Source organism: Saccopteryx leptura, chromosome 10 (assembly GCF_036850995.1).
Source record: "Saccopteryx leptura isolate mSacLep1 chromosome 10, mSacLep1_pri_phased_curated, whole genome shotgun sequence".
Lineage (NCBI taxonomy): Eukaryota > Metazoa > Chordata > Mammalia > Chiroptera > Emballonuridae > Saccopteryx > Saccopteryx leptura.
In genome coordinates, this window is record NC_089512.1 from 44,017,595 (window position 1) to 44,030,852 (window position 13,258).

Here is a 13,258-nt window from a genome sequence, read left to right on the forward strand (position 1 = left end):
CTTTCCTATGCTGTTTCTGGCTTCTCTGGGATTGGCAGTGACGGTGGATATTGGGTGAGAATAGAAGGCAAGATGGGAGGATCTTTCTTGACTGTGCTGGTATAATCTAGCTGTGGCGTCCTTTGCATGGCTGATGACCAAATATGCCTGTTTTTCTCTTTCATGGAATGCCTGTGTGTCTGTGTGTGTATAGTTTTTTCCTCCCAACTAGGGACCTTGGCAGTGTATCATTCATTCTCTGGGCAATGTGTTTTCCAGTTAACGTTTTAGAAATCCCTTTCCTCCTCCAGTTCAAATGATACTCTCCTTGGGTCCTTCAGCTATAGGTAGTTTTAATTCATGAAAGTAAAGCTTGATTCTCTTCCCAAGTGTTCATTTTGCCACAAGGTGTATATTTACCCCACTACAATGTAAAAGGGCAGGCTTCTCTTGTTGCTGCCTTCTCTCCTTGCTCTATTCCACATTTATCTTTACATATATATCAGTTCATTTTTGCTGTGTAACAAACCCTCCTAAAACATAGTGACAACCCTTTACTGTATTATGCTTGGACAGCTGGGCAGTTCTGTTGATCTTGGCTGGACTCTCATGCATCTACTATCAGACACCATCAACTCAGTGGCTTTGCTTCTGGGAGTTGGGTGGGTATTGGCTCAGGGTGATGGGGATGACTGGGCCATGTGTCTTTTATTACCTCCTATCTAGCCTGGACTTGTCCATGTGGCAGCAGATTTCAAAGAGAGAGCAGAAATAATCAAGACACTTTGAATCTTGGGCTCCAAGCTGGCATACCAGTACTACTTGACCTTGGGCCAGCGTGAAGCCCAAGATCAGTCCAGACTCAAGGAGTAGAAAATAGACTCCACATCTTGGTGGGAGAACCTGCAGTGTCACACTCTAAAGGGGAGAGGATATAAGGACCAGAAGTAATTGCAGTAATTGTTGCAAACCATCTGCCTCAAAGTTTGAATACATACTGCTAGACATACATGTAATCTCCCTTGGCTCATCACCTCCATGGACTGGGAGTATCCTATGAACTTCTGAGGCTTAGTTAGCATTAGCCCCCTGGTTTCTCTTAGGACTTCCGCTGCCCTCCTTACTTTGGGTCTGATGCAGGGGGAGTAGGACTATGTTCTGGCTCTCATAGATAATTTAATGGAGGGGAATGTTTTTCTATTAAAATAGTATTCAAAGAGTCTAGATATAATAGAAGTATTATATAATATATAAAAATATATTAATTTTATTGTATAAAATATAAGTATTTTAGTGCGTTGAAACACACTAAAATAAACAACAAATAAAACTGCTTGTAAATAAGCATCAAAATTCAAATTCTCAGGAGACCTGTAGCTTTTATGGGGATAAAAGAAAAACAGTGTGGCACTTTTCACTCACTGGTTTTGTATATTCCTTAAGATACACTCATCTTGGTGAATCCTGTTCAATGACTCTACCATTTTCTTAAATAGGTTGGTCAATGTCCAGGATTGGTTTGATCACCTCTTAGCAAGACATGATGTTTCCAGGGTTTCTCTTTAAAATGTGTTGGACTTTATAATTCATTGTTTTTACTCTGAACTTCAGCTGAAGCTGTGAAACGACAGGAAATGCCCATTGAATAACCAAATTAGCTTAAGTATGAAGAGATAGAAATAGGGAAGTATGGAACTCTAGCTAGGGATATCTGGATGATTATCCTTCTCCATGTGGATTATAGTAAGTCATGACTACTTTCAAGTCTAAATCATTTAAAAATACATTTCAGTTTTTGCCTAACCAGGCAGTGGTGCAGTGGATAGAGCATTGGCTTGGCATGCTGAGGACCCAGATTCAAAACCCCGAGGTTGCCGGTTTGAGCAAGGCTTCACCATCTTGCGTGTGGGATTGCCAGCTTGAGCATGGGATCACCAGCTTGAGCATGAGATCATAGACATGACCCTATGATCGCTGGGTTGAAGCACAAGGTCACTGGCTTGAGTCCAAGGTTGCTGGCTTGAGCAAGGGGTCACTCACTCTAATGCTTCTCATCTCTCTCCCTTCCTGTCTGTTCCTGTCTGTACCCCCCTCTCTCTAAAAAATAAAAATACATCAGTTTTTTTGTGAAATTGTGGTTCTCATTTGAACTTATAATATATATTTAATCACGTTGATGAAACTTGTATTTCCAAAACCTTATAAGTGTCAATATTATTAAAGGTCTTCTTAATGCCTAAAATTAACTCTGAAAATATTACATTGATGTATAAAGCACTTCTTTAACATATATCACTTTAATAGGACTATGGTAAACATTTCAAGTAAAAACACTGTCTTTTTCTAAAGGTGCTGAGTAGCATCAATTCAATTATTCACAATCCAAGAGCTCCAGTAATAATTTATAAACAGAGCAAAGGAGGAACCCAACATTTTAATAAAAGTTTTGTTCAAGATTGTGGATTTGAGCATCTTGTTCCTATAATAGAAATGTGGGCAGATCAACTGACTTCCTTAAAGGTGAGGGGTTGAATACTTTTTACATGCTTTGAAAATCGATTGGAGTCTGTGGACTTTATTAATAGGACTAGGCTTAATTTGTTTTGTTTTAACTATAGCTGAGAAAGCTTAGCTTATCTAAATGTGAATCTTGCTACTTACACATGAGTTGTTACTTGATGTCGTTACTATAAGCTTTGCCTTTGCAAAGGTTCTACCAAACGACATTTTTCAGCCCATTGCCTGTTGAAAATCTACAGTAAATCCACTTTGTACTCCTAGGTCCTTCCCTGTTCTACCTGCATCTCCCTCCTTTTGGTGGCCCATGCTACAGATTTCCAGGCCCTATTCCTCTTGAGATTTAACGTCTTATCTTCATTCCATTTTCACTGGGGATATTTTTTCCTCTTCGTATTTTAAGTTATTTTCCTTCTCTCAACACTTCATGTCTGTCTAATCTGTAAAGCAGATTGTGGTCAGATAGCAGCCAGTACTGCTCTTACCTGTTCAATCTATCCATGAAGGATTAAAATGTCTTCACTTTATAGAATTGCTGTATATCCTTTATTAATGTCGGGTTTTTTCAGTTTTTGTTGAATAGCTCACTGAACGGTGAATTGCTAAAGCCAATAGTATTTAATTTCTGTTCCCTTTAAATTTTAGATTTTTCAATAGCTGTATATATGTAGCATACCTCTCTGTTCACAAAGGTGTGATTCAGTAACAGATTTGTCAATAGAAGCCTTATTACGTGAAGTATAAGTGATGCAGAAGATATGTGTAAGAATGTGTAAGCTCCATGGGTTTGTCTTTGTTCTCTAACATGTCCCAAGGGACCTCCTGATATGTAATAAGTGCTCAACATTTGTCAAAAGAATGAAGCAGAATAACACATTCCAAGTCAACAAAATGGAGAAAATGATACTGAATTTAAAAACTAAGTAGGCTGTCATGAGGATTAAGTAGAATTAATTTAGGCATCCTTTCGAGTTAAAAACATGCCTGGAGATATATGCTTGAAAACATGGATGAATCTGGAAAATATTATCCTAGGTGAAAGGCCTGTGACAGAAGGCCATTCATTATAGGATTCCATTTTATGTGAAATGCCCAGAATAGGCAAATCCATAGAAACAGAAAGTAGATTAGTAGTTACCCGGGGGCTGGGGGCAGGGGAGAATGGGGAATGACTTCAAGTTGGTGCAGGTTTATTTTTGTGTTGATGATGGTGTTCTGAAATGAGGAAATGGAGATGGTTACGTCTCTGTAAATATATTAAAACTACTGAAGTATACACTTAATGAGGGTGAATCTTATGCTATATGAATTATATCTTTAGTCTGTTATTTAAAAACTCAAGGCCAAAATATAATGAATTAAGCTTATTTTTTATCCATCAGTAATTTAAACCAAGTACTTAAATAAACTAATAAGCAACATATAATTACTTAAAACATTCAGATTCAAGACAATCAATATGGAATGTTTATTGTAAGCCCTATATTTACCTGGAGAAAACTAATTGAACACTTTTTCTGAACTGTTAATGGTATTTTTAAAAATACTGATAACGGTTAAAGTATTTATAAAACCTAACATACATCCTGATATTTTTTTAGATAAACATATTTTATTAGCATTATTATGGAAACTTATTTTTTATATTAACACCATGTCATTTTTGTTATAAAGGATTTGTATAAGTCCTTGAAAATACTATCTGCAGAATTGATGCCTTGGCATAATGTAAAGAAGGATGAAAATGAAGGTATCAGAGTTGAAGATCTGTTGTTTATAGTAGATACCATGTTAGAAGAAGTTGAAAACAAAGAAAAGGTAATACTTAATACTTATGTAAATATTTACATTATAATGTAATCTTAACTTAAAAGTAATAATACAGCTATTGATATTTGTTCTACTAGGACTCTATTTCTCTTTTTAAAGTTTTTATTAAAGATTTGGGATTATTTTAAGATGTGAACTGTCTTTTTCTCCTTCTTTTTTGGACAGGACAGCAATATGCCAAACTTTCAAACTTCGCAAGCTATTGTTTCTCACTTCCAAAAATTATTTGATGTGCCTTCTTTAAATGGAGTCTATCCCCGAATGAATGAAGTTTATACTAGGCTTGGAGAAATGAACAATGCTGTGAGAAACCTCCAAGAACTCTTAGAATTAGGTGATGACCCTTTGTCATTTTGGGCCCCATTTAAGAATTATTCCTAATTAACAGAAAGTAGGTAAAAGTTCTTAAGTAAAAATGTTTGAGGGTAACTGAAGCGTCAAGTATTTGACTTAATGATTCTGAGAATTCTCTTTTAAAATATCCTATTCTTTTATATATCTTTTGCAGATAGTTCATCCTCATTGTGTGTGCTGGTGAGCACAGTTGGAAAATTGTGTAGGCTGATTAATGAGGATGTGAATGAACTGGTTATGCAGGTATTGGGACCTGAAGACCTCCAAAGGTATTTCTTTGCAAAATATCATCCAGAATGCTTGTGATGGTGAAATTAAAGACTTGCAACACTTCATAAGTTATTTACCTTTCCTGTTTGGAATAGCATCATTTAAATAATTTGACAATCTAAAATAATCTCATACTTTAGGGATGGAGAGAATGGCAAGTATTTTCAGGATACAAATAGATTGTAGGGCCTATATGTTTACATAATCCAACATTATTGCTGTAAGCCTGTTCCCAGGGGTAGTTATAGATGGAGAAATTCAAACCTTGATAGCAACTTCATGTGAGTTTAGAATATATAAACAAGTTCCATTTTTCATATACTACCATATTTGATTAGAAGATAAAATGTTAAGGATTTTTTTAAAGCTAGTATCTCTAATATAAAACACTTCCTCCTCACCTTCCACACAAATTTTATAGTGCAAGGGAAACACATACATTACTCCATATGTTCTGCAAGTTTTCTAAGAAGAATCTTTACCTAATCTGACATTTGAGTTTTCTGATACTTGATGCTTTTAAAAAGGAACATTTATCTCCCTTCTGCTCTTTTCCCCCTTTCTACAGTATTACTGATTTGATACTTAATGTTTAATAGAATACTGGATATAAAAACCAATTATATTTTAATATGTTATAAAAATATGGTCTCTTAGAATCCTTGAGTTAAATGGAAAGTTTCCCATATTAGGAAAATTTTTTTATAAATTTAACCTTGGAACAGAAATTTATACTGATAATGAGATTCTTTTGTTTTTTAGAAAAGTAATGTTAGATGAACAAAACTCAAAAGGAAGAATTGCAGTAAATGACCATTACATTTATATTTAAATTAGGATAATTTTCTTCTATTTTGAAAATGTTCTATTTTCAATCAGATGCAAGAACTTTAAGTTGGAAATTTAGTGTAAACTGCATTTTTTTTTAAAAGCATTATCATCAAATTGGAAGAGCATGAGGAATTTTTTCCAGCATTTCAGGCATTCACTAATGATCTACTTGAAATCTTAGGTAAGCTTTCTGTGATGGTGTTTACATTACATTTCAAGTCTTAAGATGTCAGTAGGTTTGAGGGAAGACTGTACCTTAGTCACTAGGTGAGTGTTTTTACCTAGTGTTTCTTGGAAAGTGACTGGAAACCACTAACAGTTCTGGAGATGCACTCCTAATCTCAGTGAGAAGAGATTGGGGTTAGTCTACAGCACAGAAGCACGAGTCCTTCAAGGAGCAAGGGGCTGCCTCCGTCCTGGGACCTTAGATGAGAAATGGCATTCATGTAGTCTGGCTAGGCCCTGACTCTGTCATTACCTAATGAGGAATCTTGATAGAAGTTATGACCTTGGAAGGTATTTTTCTCATCCTTCTTCTTTTTAAAGATAGAACCTATCTACTGTTTTTTAAATATATAGATTAAATTTTTACTCAGGTGATAAGAACTAAATATCTATAGAAAGGAAAAGGTAAAGGTATAAATCTGTAGCAGGGAAGAGATACATTTATATTCTTGGTCAGATTGAGGGCTTTGTTAGTAGGGAAAAATATAATTTGCTTTGGAATCATAGGCAAAATAGAGACCTAAGGCTCTTTAAGTGTGATTATATATGGTTATAAAAATATTTTATCTTACTATTAAGAATACTTTTTTAAAAATTTATTCATTTTAGTGAGAGAGGAAGGGAGAGAGAGAGAGAGAGAGAGACAGGAACATCAGTCTGTTCTGTATGTGCCCTGACGGGATCAAACCACACCCCTCGGCCTGACCTGTGGTGGCGCAGTGGGATAAAGCGTCGACCTAGAACACTGAGGTCGCCGGTTCGAAACCTTGGGCTTGCCTGGTCAAGGCACATATGGGAGTTGATGCTTCCTGCTCCTCCCCCTTCTCTCTCTCTCTGTCTCTCTCTGTCTTAAAAAATCAATAAATAAAATATTTTTAAAAAAAAACAAAAAACCACACCCCTCTGCACTCAGGACGATGCTCCACCGAGTATCCGGCCAGGGCTAGTAAGAACACTTTTTAAAGTTTAAAGTGACTTATTCACTAATTCTTTTTTTGTATATAATTGTTTTTTTAAAAGAATGGCTCTTTGACACTAGTAATTATATTGAAGGAAATGAGGTTTGGTAGAGCATAAGGGAATGAGTAAATTAAACTTTGGAAAGAAGAGGAATAAATGAAAGAGGTATCTGACTGACAAACATACCCTACTGAACATAAAGAAGGTTTTACGGACAATTTTACATAGACTCTGGAAGCAAGGGAGACCGTGAGTAAGCACGCTTTAGGCGTGCTCATACATTTGCAAAGATCGCGGCAAGGGAAAATAATAACTTGAAAGTTAAACTTAAGATGAGACATGAAATTGTAGAAATGTGTCACCTCGTATCCTAAAGAGCCTTGCCTTTAGAATAATATGATTTTACTTGCTTTGGGATAGCAATTAACTTAAATGGTGATGTTCTTGTTATTAATACATATTTTAATAGATATGCCGGTAATACTTATTTCAGATCCTTCTATAGAAGCTTCCTCTCATATTATCAGCATGGTTCATGTTGGAGCAGCATTTGCTTCAAGAAGCCAAGTCTTCCTGCAGATGAACTCTGCATTCTAGTCATAGTTGAGATTCTGGAATTCAATATTATACATAACATTGGGAAAGTTATATCTGTTTTGGCAAACATGACTTGTCATATTAAGCATGTAGAGCTACAGAGTGGTGTACTGAATACTAGTAATAGGGAAGGACTTTTAAGCTGAGAAAATTCTCACATATCAGCTAAGATGCTTCTCTGTGAGGTTCATTTATGGGGTGGATTTCTCATTTAGTGAGAAAATAGGCGTGATTTCAGAATGGGGTCAGGGAATGGCTTGCTCTTGTACCTTACCACAATGTAATGTGTGATCCAAATTCTCTGTTATAGATTTGCTTATATATTCTCCTTTCTTGTATCTTCATGCTTTGTAAGTGGATCCAGACAAGTATTCTGAGTGAAGTCAGGAGCTTAAATAGCATGGGTAATGTGTTTAGGCAAAAGGAAGAACAACCAAATTCCAGCTAAACATCAAGGGAGAAAGGTGGATTCCAGGGAAGCATGGTTTATGTAAAGGAAATGAGTTTATGAACAGTGACTTAGAGTAATAATCCAGAAGTGGTGAGGATCTAAAGAACCTGCCATTGAGGCTTACCTTGCATAGGGCTGAAGTCTAGATAGTGAGAGAAAGGACCTGGCTTCCTCAGCCAGGAGCTTTCAGACAGTGTTCTAACTTATGGTCTTAGGGGGGAAATCAGATTCAGAAAGGACCTGGCAGAGAAAATCCTGCACTGGTTTGTCTGGTAAGCTGGAGCTAAGCGCTGTGATACATTGCATCTGAGATTTGTGCTTTGGGAAGCTGCACACTTTTTACTAGGTAGACATGTTTCCATCCTAAAAGGTAGATTGAAGACTGATCCTGTTAATGAGAAACCTTTCCAAAAGAATTAAGGGTAGGACTGTTCTGTGCAAAGAAATCCTCTGGGATCCAGGAGAGAGATGGCCTTTACCTGGGATTTCATGTGTAGGCTCACCCATGTAATTATACAGATTTAAAAAGGCAAAATAACATAATAGCATAAATGTAGCCACTAGGAGCATATTTAAAGAGTTACTATCAGAGTCAGTGAATGCTTGTAGATATTTGTAGGTAGCTTTTACAAACTAGATCCTGTGAAACATCAGTGTCTGAATTAGTGATACTCTTTATCGCCACTATTGGAGAAAATTTCATGTGCATGAAAGCACCAGTGTCGTTGCTTTTGCGTTTGAGGTTTGCCTTTGTGTAGAGATTCTCATTTCATCAGATAAAGCTGCTCTTTTATTCTTGTGTTTTTTTTATTACAGAAATTGATGACTTGGAAGCCATTGTACCTGCAGTAAAGAAATTAAAAGTACTTTCGTACTGAAAACCAATCATTTTTACTGTGTAAATTGTATTCTTAACATTCTAAGTATTTTGTAGGATTGGTCTTTTGAGACAAGGGTTATAAAATATATTTACTCTCAGATTTCATCCCCTTTTTACTATTAGCTCCTCTATTTATATGATTTCAATGAACTCTGAGAGTCTTATGTAGAAAACAGTTGTTAAGTTAAAGTAGTAAGTTAACTTTAGACCCTTTAATCATTCCTTAAGCAATTCTTAAGTGCTTAAAATTTAAGATTGTTTTAAAGTATAGTGTGTGAGTAAAGGAGAATCTCAGGGACAGGATGAAGTAATAGAAAAGTTGCATTTAAGTTTGGGGTGTAGTGACCTTTCTGGATCTGGGAACAAGGCATGCCAGTGGCTCTCTTACTTCCAGCCAGTAGGAAGTTATTGCTTTCCTGGCAGGAAAATGGCACATTCTCTTAAGCTATCCCTCATGACACTTGTCCTTTCAAAGAAGGAGGAAGAAAAGGAGTAAGGAGGAAATGTGTTAGGGTAGGAAATGAATTATGAGGTAACATAGATGAGTAAATAAAAGACATAAAGAAGGGGGGGGTTGGTGTTTTTTTTTTTTTTTGCAATCTTGATGTAATATACTTTTTATATGGGCAAGAAATCTTAAATAAAATTTCTGTGAAGAATTTTCAACACAAGTGTCCTCAGTGACTTTTTGGTATTACAAATAATGAGTCATATTCTCTTACTAGGCTGAGCCTTCCTTGGGCAGGGGGTTCAGCCTTGCTGCTGTCCACTTACTCTGTCTTCTCAATAGCCAAGTCTGATTTTCTTAGAAGACTAGTGTTCTGTCTCACACCTATGAGTACAAGCCACCTGGGGTTACTGCTGTTTCCCCCAACCCCGCCCTGGCGCTGCCCTCACTTTTACAGATAGTAGGCCGAGGAAGACTTCTCAGTTATTCGTGTTTGTGCTTGTGTAGAAGATTGTAAAGAATTTCCAGGAAGCAGCAGGGTGGAAAGGAGAGACTAAATGTCAGCAGAGAAGCATCCAGACCCTTGGTGTTGGGACCTTAGGGATTAGACATACATTTCTTTCTAGATGAAAAAATTTTGGTTTTGTTAGCCTACAATTACATTTCCAAACACTAGCCTTTTCACAATTTGCAAAATTCTGTGTCTTTTTGAGGATTGAGTAGAAAAAAAAAAATTCAATAATGTAAATATTCTGAGTTGATTAGATTACTTCAAGAAATTGCTATGGGCAGTTTGGAAATTTAACAATATTTAAAAGGAAGAAATATAATTTAAAGATTATGTTCATCTAAATTTTTTCAGCTAGTTGAAGAGCCTGTGGCTAACTCTTGGTTTAAAATAGAGGTTCTTCAGACTCTTCCTCAGAGACCAAGGTGGTTTTGGAGGGTCACTGAGAGGGACAGTGCCACTGTAAGAATGTAAAACCCTCTTTATCAGATCTACTTTTATCCAGCTTTAATTATTATAAGTGCTGCCAATATTATTTTGCCCTTTATTTCCTTACACTTTTATTGATTTACAATTGACATGTAAACTACATGTTTGATAAGTTCTGACCTGTGAAACTATTACCACAATCAAAATAATAAACATATTTATCATTCCAAAAGTTAGCTCTTGGCTCTGGTGGTCCTTCCCCAGCCCTGCCATCCCAGGCAACAAATGAACTGCTTTTTATCACTTTAGACTAGTTTGCATTTTTTTTTTTTTTTTTTCATTTTTCTGAAGCTGGAAACAGGGAGAGACAGTCAGACAGACTCCCGCATGCGCCCGACCGGGATCCACCCGGCACGCCCACCAGGGGCGGTGCTCTGCCCCCCAGGGGGCGATGCTCTGCCCATCCTGGGCGTCGCCATATTGCGACCAGAGCCACTCTAGCGCCTGAGGCAGAGGCCACAGAGCCATGCCCAGCGCCCGGGCCATCTCTGCTCCAATGGAGCCTTGGCTGCGGGAGGGGAAGAGAGAGACAGAGAGGAAAGCGCGGCGGAGGGGTGGAGAAGCAAATGGGCGCTTCTCCCATGTGCCCTGGCCGGGAATCGAACCCGGGTCCTCCGCACGCTAGGCCGACGCTCTACCGCTGAGCCAACCGGCCAGGGCCACTAGTTTGCATTTGATGGGGTTTTCAGACAATTTATGTTCTTTTTTTTGTGTCCTCTTTCACTCAACATAATTATTTTGAGATTTCTGCGTGTGTTGCATTTATTAACAGTTCATTCCTTTCTATTGTGTAGTAGGCCACTGTATGAATATACCACAATTTGTTTATCCATTCATCTGTTATTGGAGATTTGGGTTATTTCCGGTTTTTGACTACTACAAATAAAACTTCTGTGAACATTCATATTCAGGTCTTTGTGTGGACATGTACCTGCAATCCAATGTCTTGAAAACTGTTGTCTTCATGTATTTTGCCTTTTTGTTTTGATTTTGGTTGGTACTGTTAGAAGGATAAATTTGATTTGTCAGTCCATCCTGGTTAAAAATGAAGTATAGAAGAAAATATGTAGGTTGTCTTATTTTTTCTAATTTTATTGCATTGTAGTCAGAGAACAGTCTTTTGGGTATTGAGTCTTTGGAATTTGTTGAGAACTTTCTATAAATACCTGTTCCACATGTGTTTTAAAAAGTCTAATTTCTAATACATATATAAGTTAGCTGGCTGTTATGCTGTTTAAATCTATTTTTACCAACCGTTTTGTCTGCTTGATTTGTTAAGTTTATAGGCAATACTGAAATCTCTATAGATTTGTCAAATTTTGTTTTATATGTTTCAAGCCTATTTTGTAAGTACTTTTAAATTCATAGTTGATAATAAATTGATTAACACCTCTTGCTACTCATGCCTTTTACCTTGAATGTAGTCCTTTCTTTTAATTAATAGTTGGATATTTTTTTCATTTGTTTCACTAATTTTATATTTATTATAAAATATAAAATATATGCTAAAACTGGTAAAAACCTAAATGTCGAGTATAATGAGTGATTATAAACACCCATGCAACAACCAAGAAATGGATGGAACATCACTAGCAGTCCAAAAGGCCTCCCCCACCCACCATTACATATAACTATTAGTCTTATTTGTGTTAATCACTTATTTTTTTTAAAGTTTTGTTACTTTCATGTATATACATAAACCAAGATAGTCACATTTTGCATGTTTTTGAGCTTTATAAAAATGGAATCATATTGTGTGTATTTAATATTTCTTCTTTTGGTCAGTACTATGTACTCTACACCTTTGTTGTTGAGGGTAGGTGTAGGTCATTCGTTTTCACTGCTGTCTAGTATTCCTCTCTGAATATTCTACAGTCCCATTTGTTCTACTGGAGATTGAAATTTGTTTGGGCTGTTTCTAGTTCTTGGCCATTATGAACTGCTGCTATGACTTATTCTTATAATGGATCCTTGTACACTTGTGTGCAAGTTTTCTAGACTCAATATTCAAGACGTAAAACTGCTAGGTCCTGGGGAAAAGCACTTCTGTACGTCATCACAGAGGCTGTGTACTGTGCAAATGAAGGTAGTACCATTTCTATAAAGTGTAAATGGAGCCTCTGGAAAATGCCAAACTATTTCCAAAGTTTATACTCCCACCATCTGTATGAAAGTTCCTACTTTTCCACATCCTGACCAATACCTGGTAAGTTAATTTTTAATTTTTTTTTCTAGAGTAGTGTATAGAGCTATTATTGTGATTTTAATGTTTATTTCCCTTGTTACTGAAGTTAAGCATCTTTTTCTTTGTTTATTGACCATTTGTGTTTCTTTTAGTAGTGCTTTTATTTTTCTGTTGGACTTTTTCTATGGATTTGTAAGAGTGAGTTATATATTCTGGACATGAACCATTTGACAGTTACATGTGTTGCAAATGTCTTCTTCCATTTTGTGTCTTCTTTCCATTTTCCTATAGTTTCTTTATATGAACTCTTTGAAGAATCTAATTTTAATGTAGGTATGGGTTTTTCCTTTATAGTTAGTACTTTTTGTGTGTGTGAGAGAAGAAGAGACAAAGGGACAGACAGGAAAGGAGAGAGATGAGAAGCATCAACTTGTAGTTGGGGCACCTTAGTTATTCATTGATTGCTCTCTCATATGTGCTTTGACTGGGGGGCTTCAGCCAAGCCACTGTCCCCTTTTACAAGCCAGTGACCTTGGGCTTCAGGCCAGCGACCATGGGGTCATGTCTATGATCCCACGCTCAAGCCAGGAAACCCCTGCTCAAGCCAATGAGCCTGTGCTCAAGCCAGCAATCTTGGGGTTTCAAACCTGGGTCCTTAGCATCCTGGGCATTTTTGTTGGTTCTTCCCACGTGCTTCATATTTTTAAAATTCCTTTTGTAAGTCTTGCCAGTGA

At 36.7% G+C, this 13,258-nt stretch overlaps 1 protein-coding gene across 5 annotated transcripts in view; it reads left to right on the plus strand.

The window, feature by feature from the left end:
* Window positions 1-9,661, plus strand: part of CEP70 (centrosomal protein 70) — a 67,762-nt gene extending 58,101 nt beyond the window's left edge. For 4 of the 5 annotated variants that reach the window (XM_066351430.1, XM_066351428.1, XM_066351426.1 and 1 more), the window contains 6 exons: window positions 2,329-2,499; window positions 4,171-4,314; window positions 4,492-4,660; window positions 4,835-4,949; window positions 5,883-5,962; window positions 8,831-9,661. In XM_066351430.1, the coding sequence (XP_066207527.1) occupies window positions 2,329-2,499; window positions 4,171-4,314; window positions 4,492-4,660; window positions 4,835-4,949; window positions 5,883-5,962; window positions 8,831-8,892 (741 nt within the window). In that variant the 3' untranslated portion in view covers window positions 8,893-9,661. The remainder of the gene's footprint in view (window positions 1-2,328; window positions 2,500-4,170; window positions 4,315-4,491; window positions 4,661-4,834; window positions 4,950-5,882; window positions 5,963-8,830) is intronic. The other variant, XM_066351429.1, reaches the window with a different exon arrangement.
* The last annotated feature ends 3,597 nt before the right edge of the window (window positions 9,662-13,258 follow it).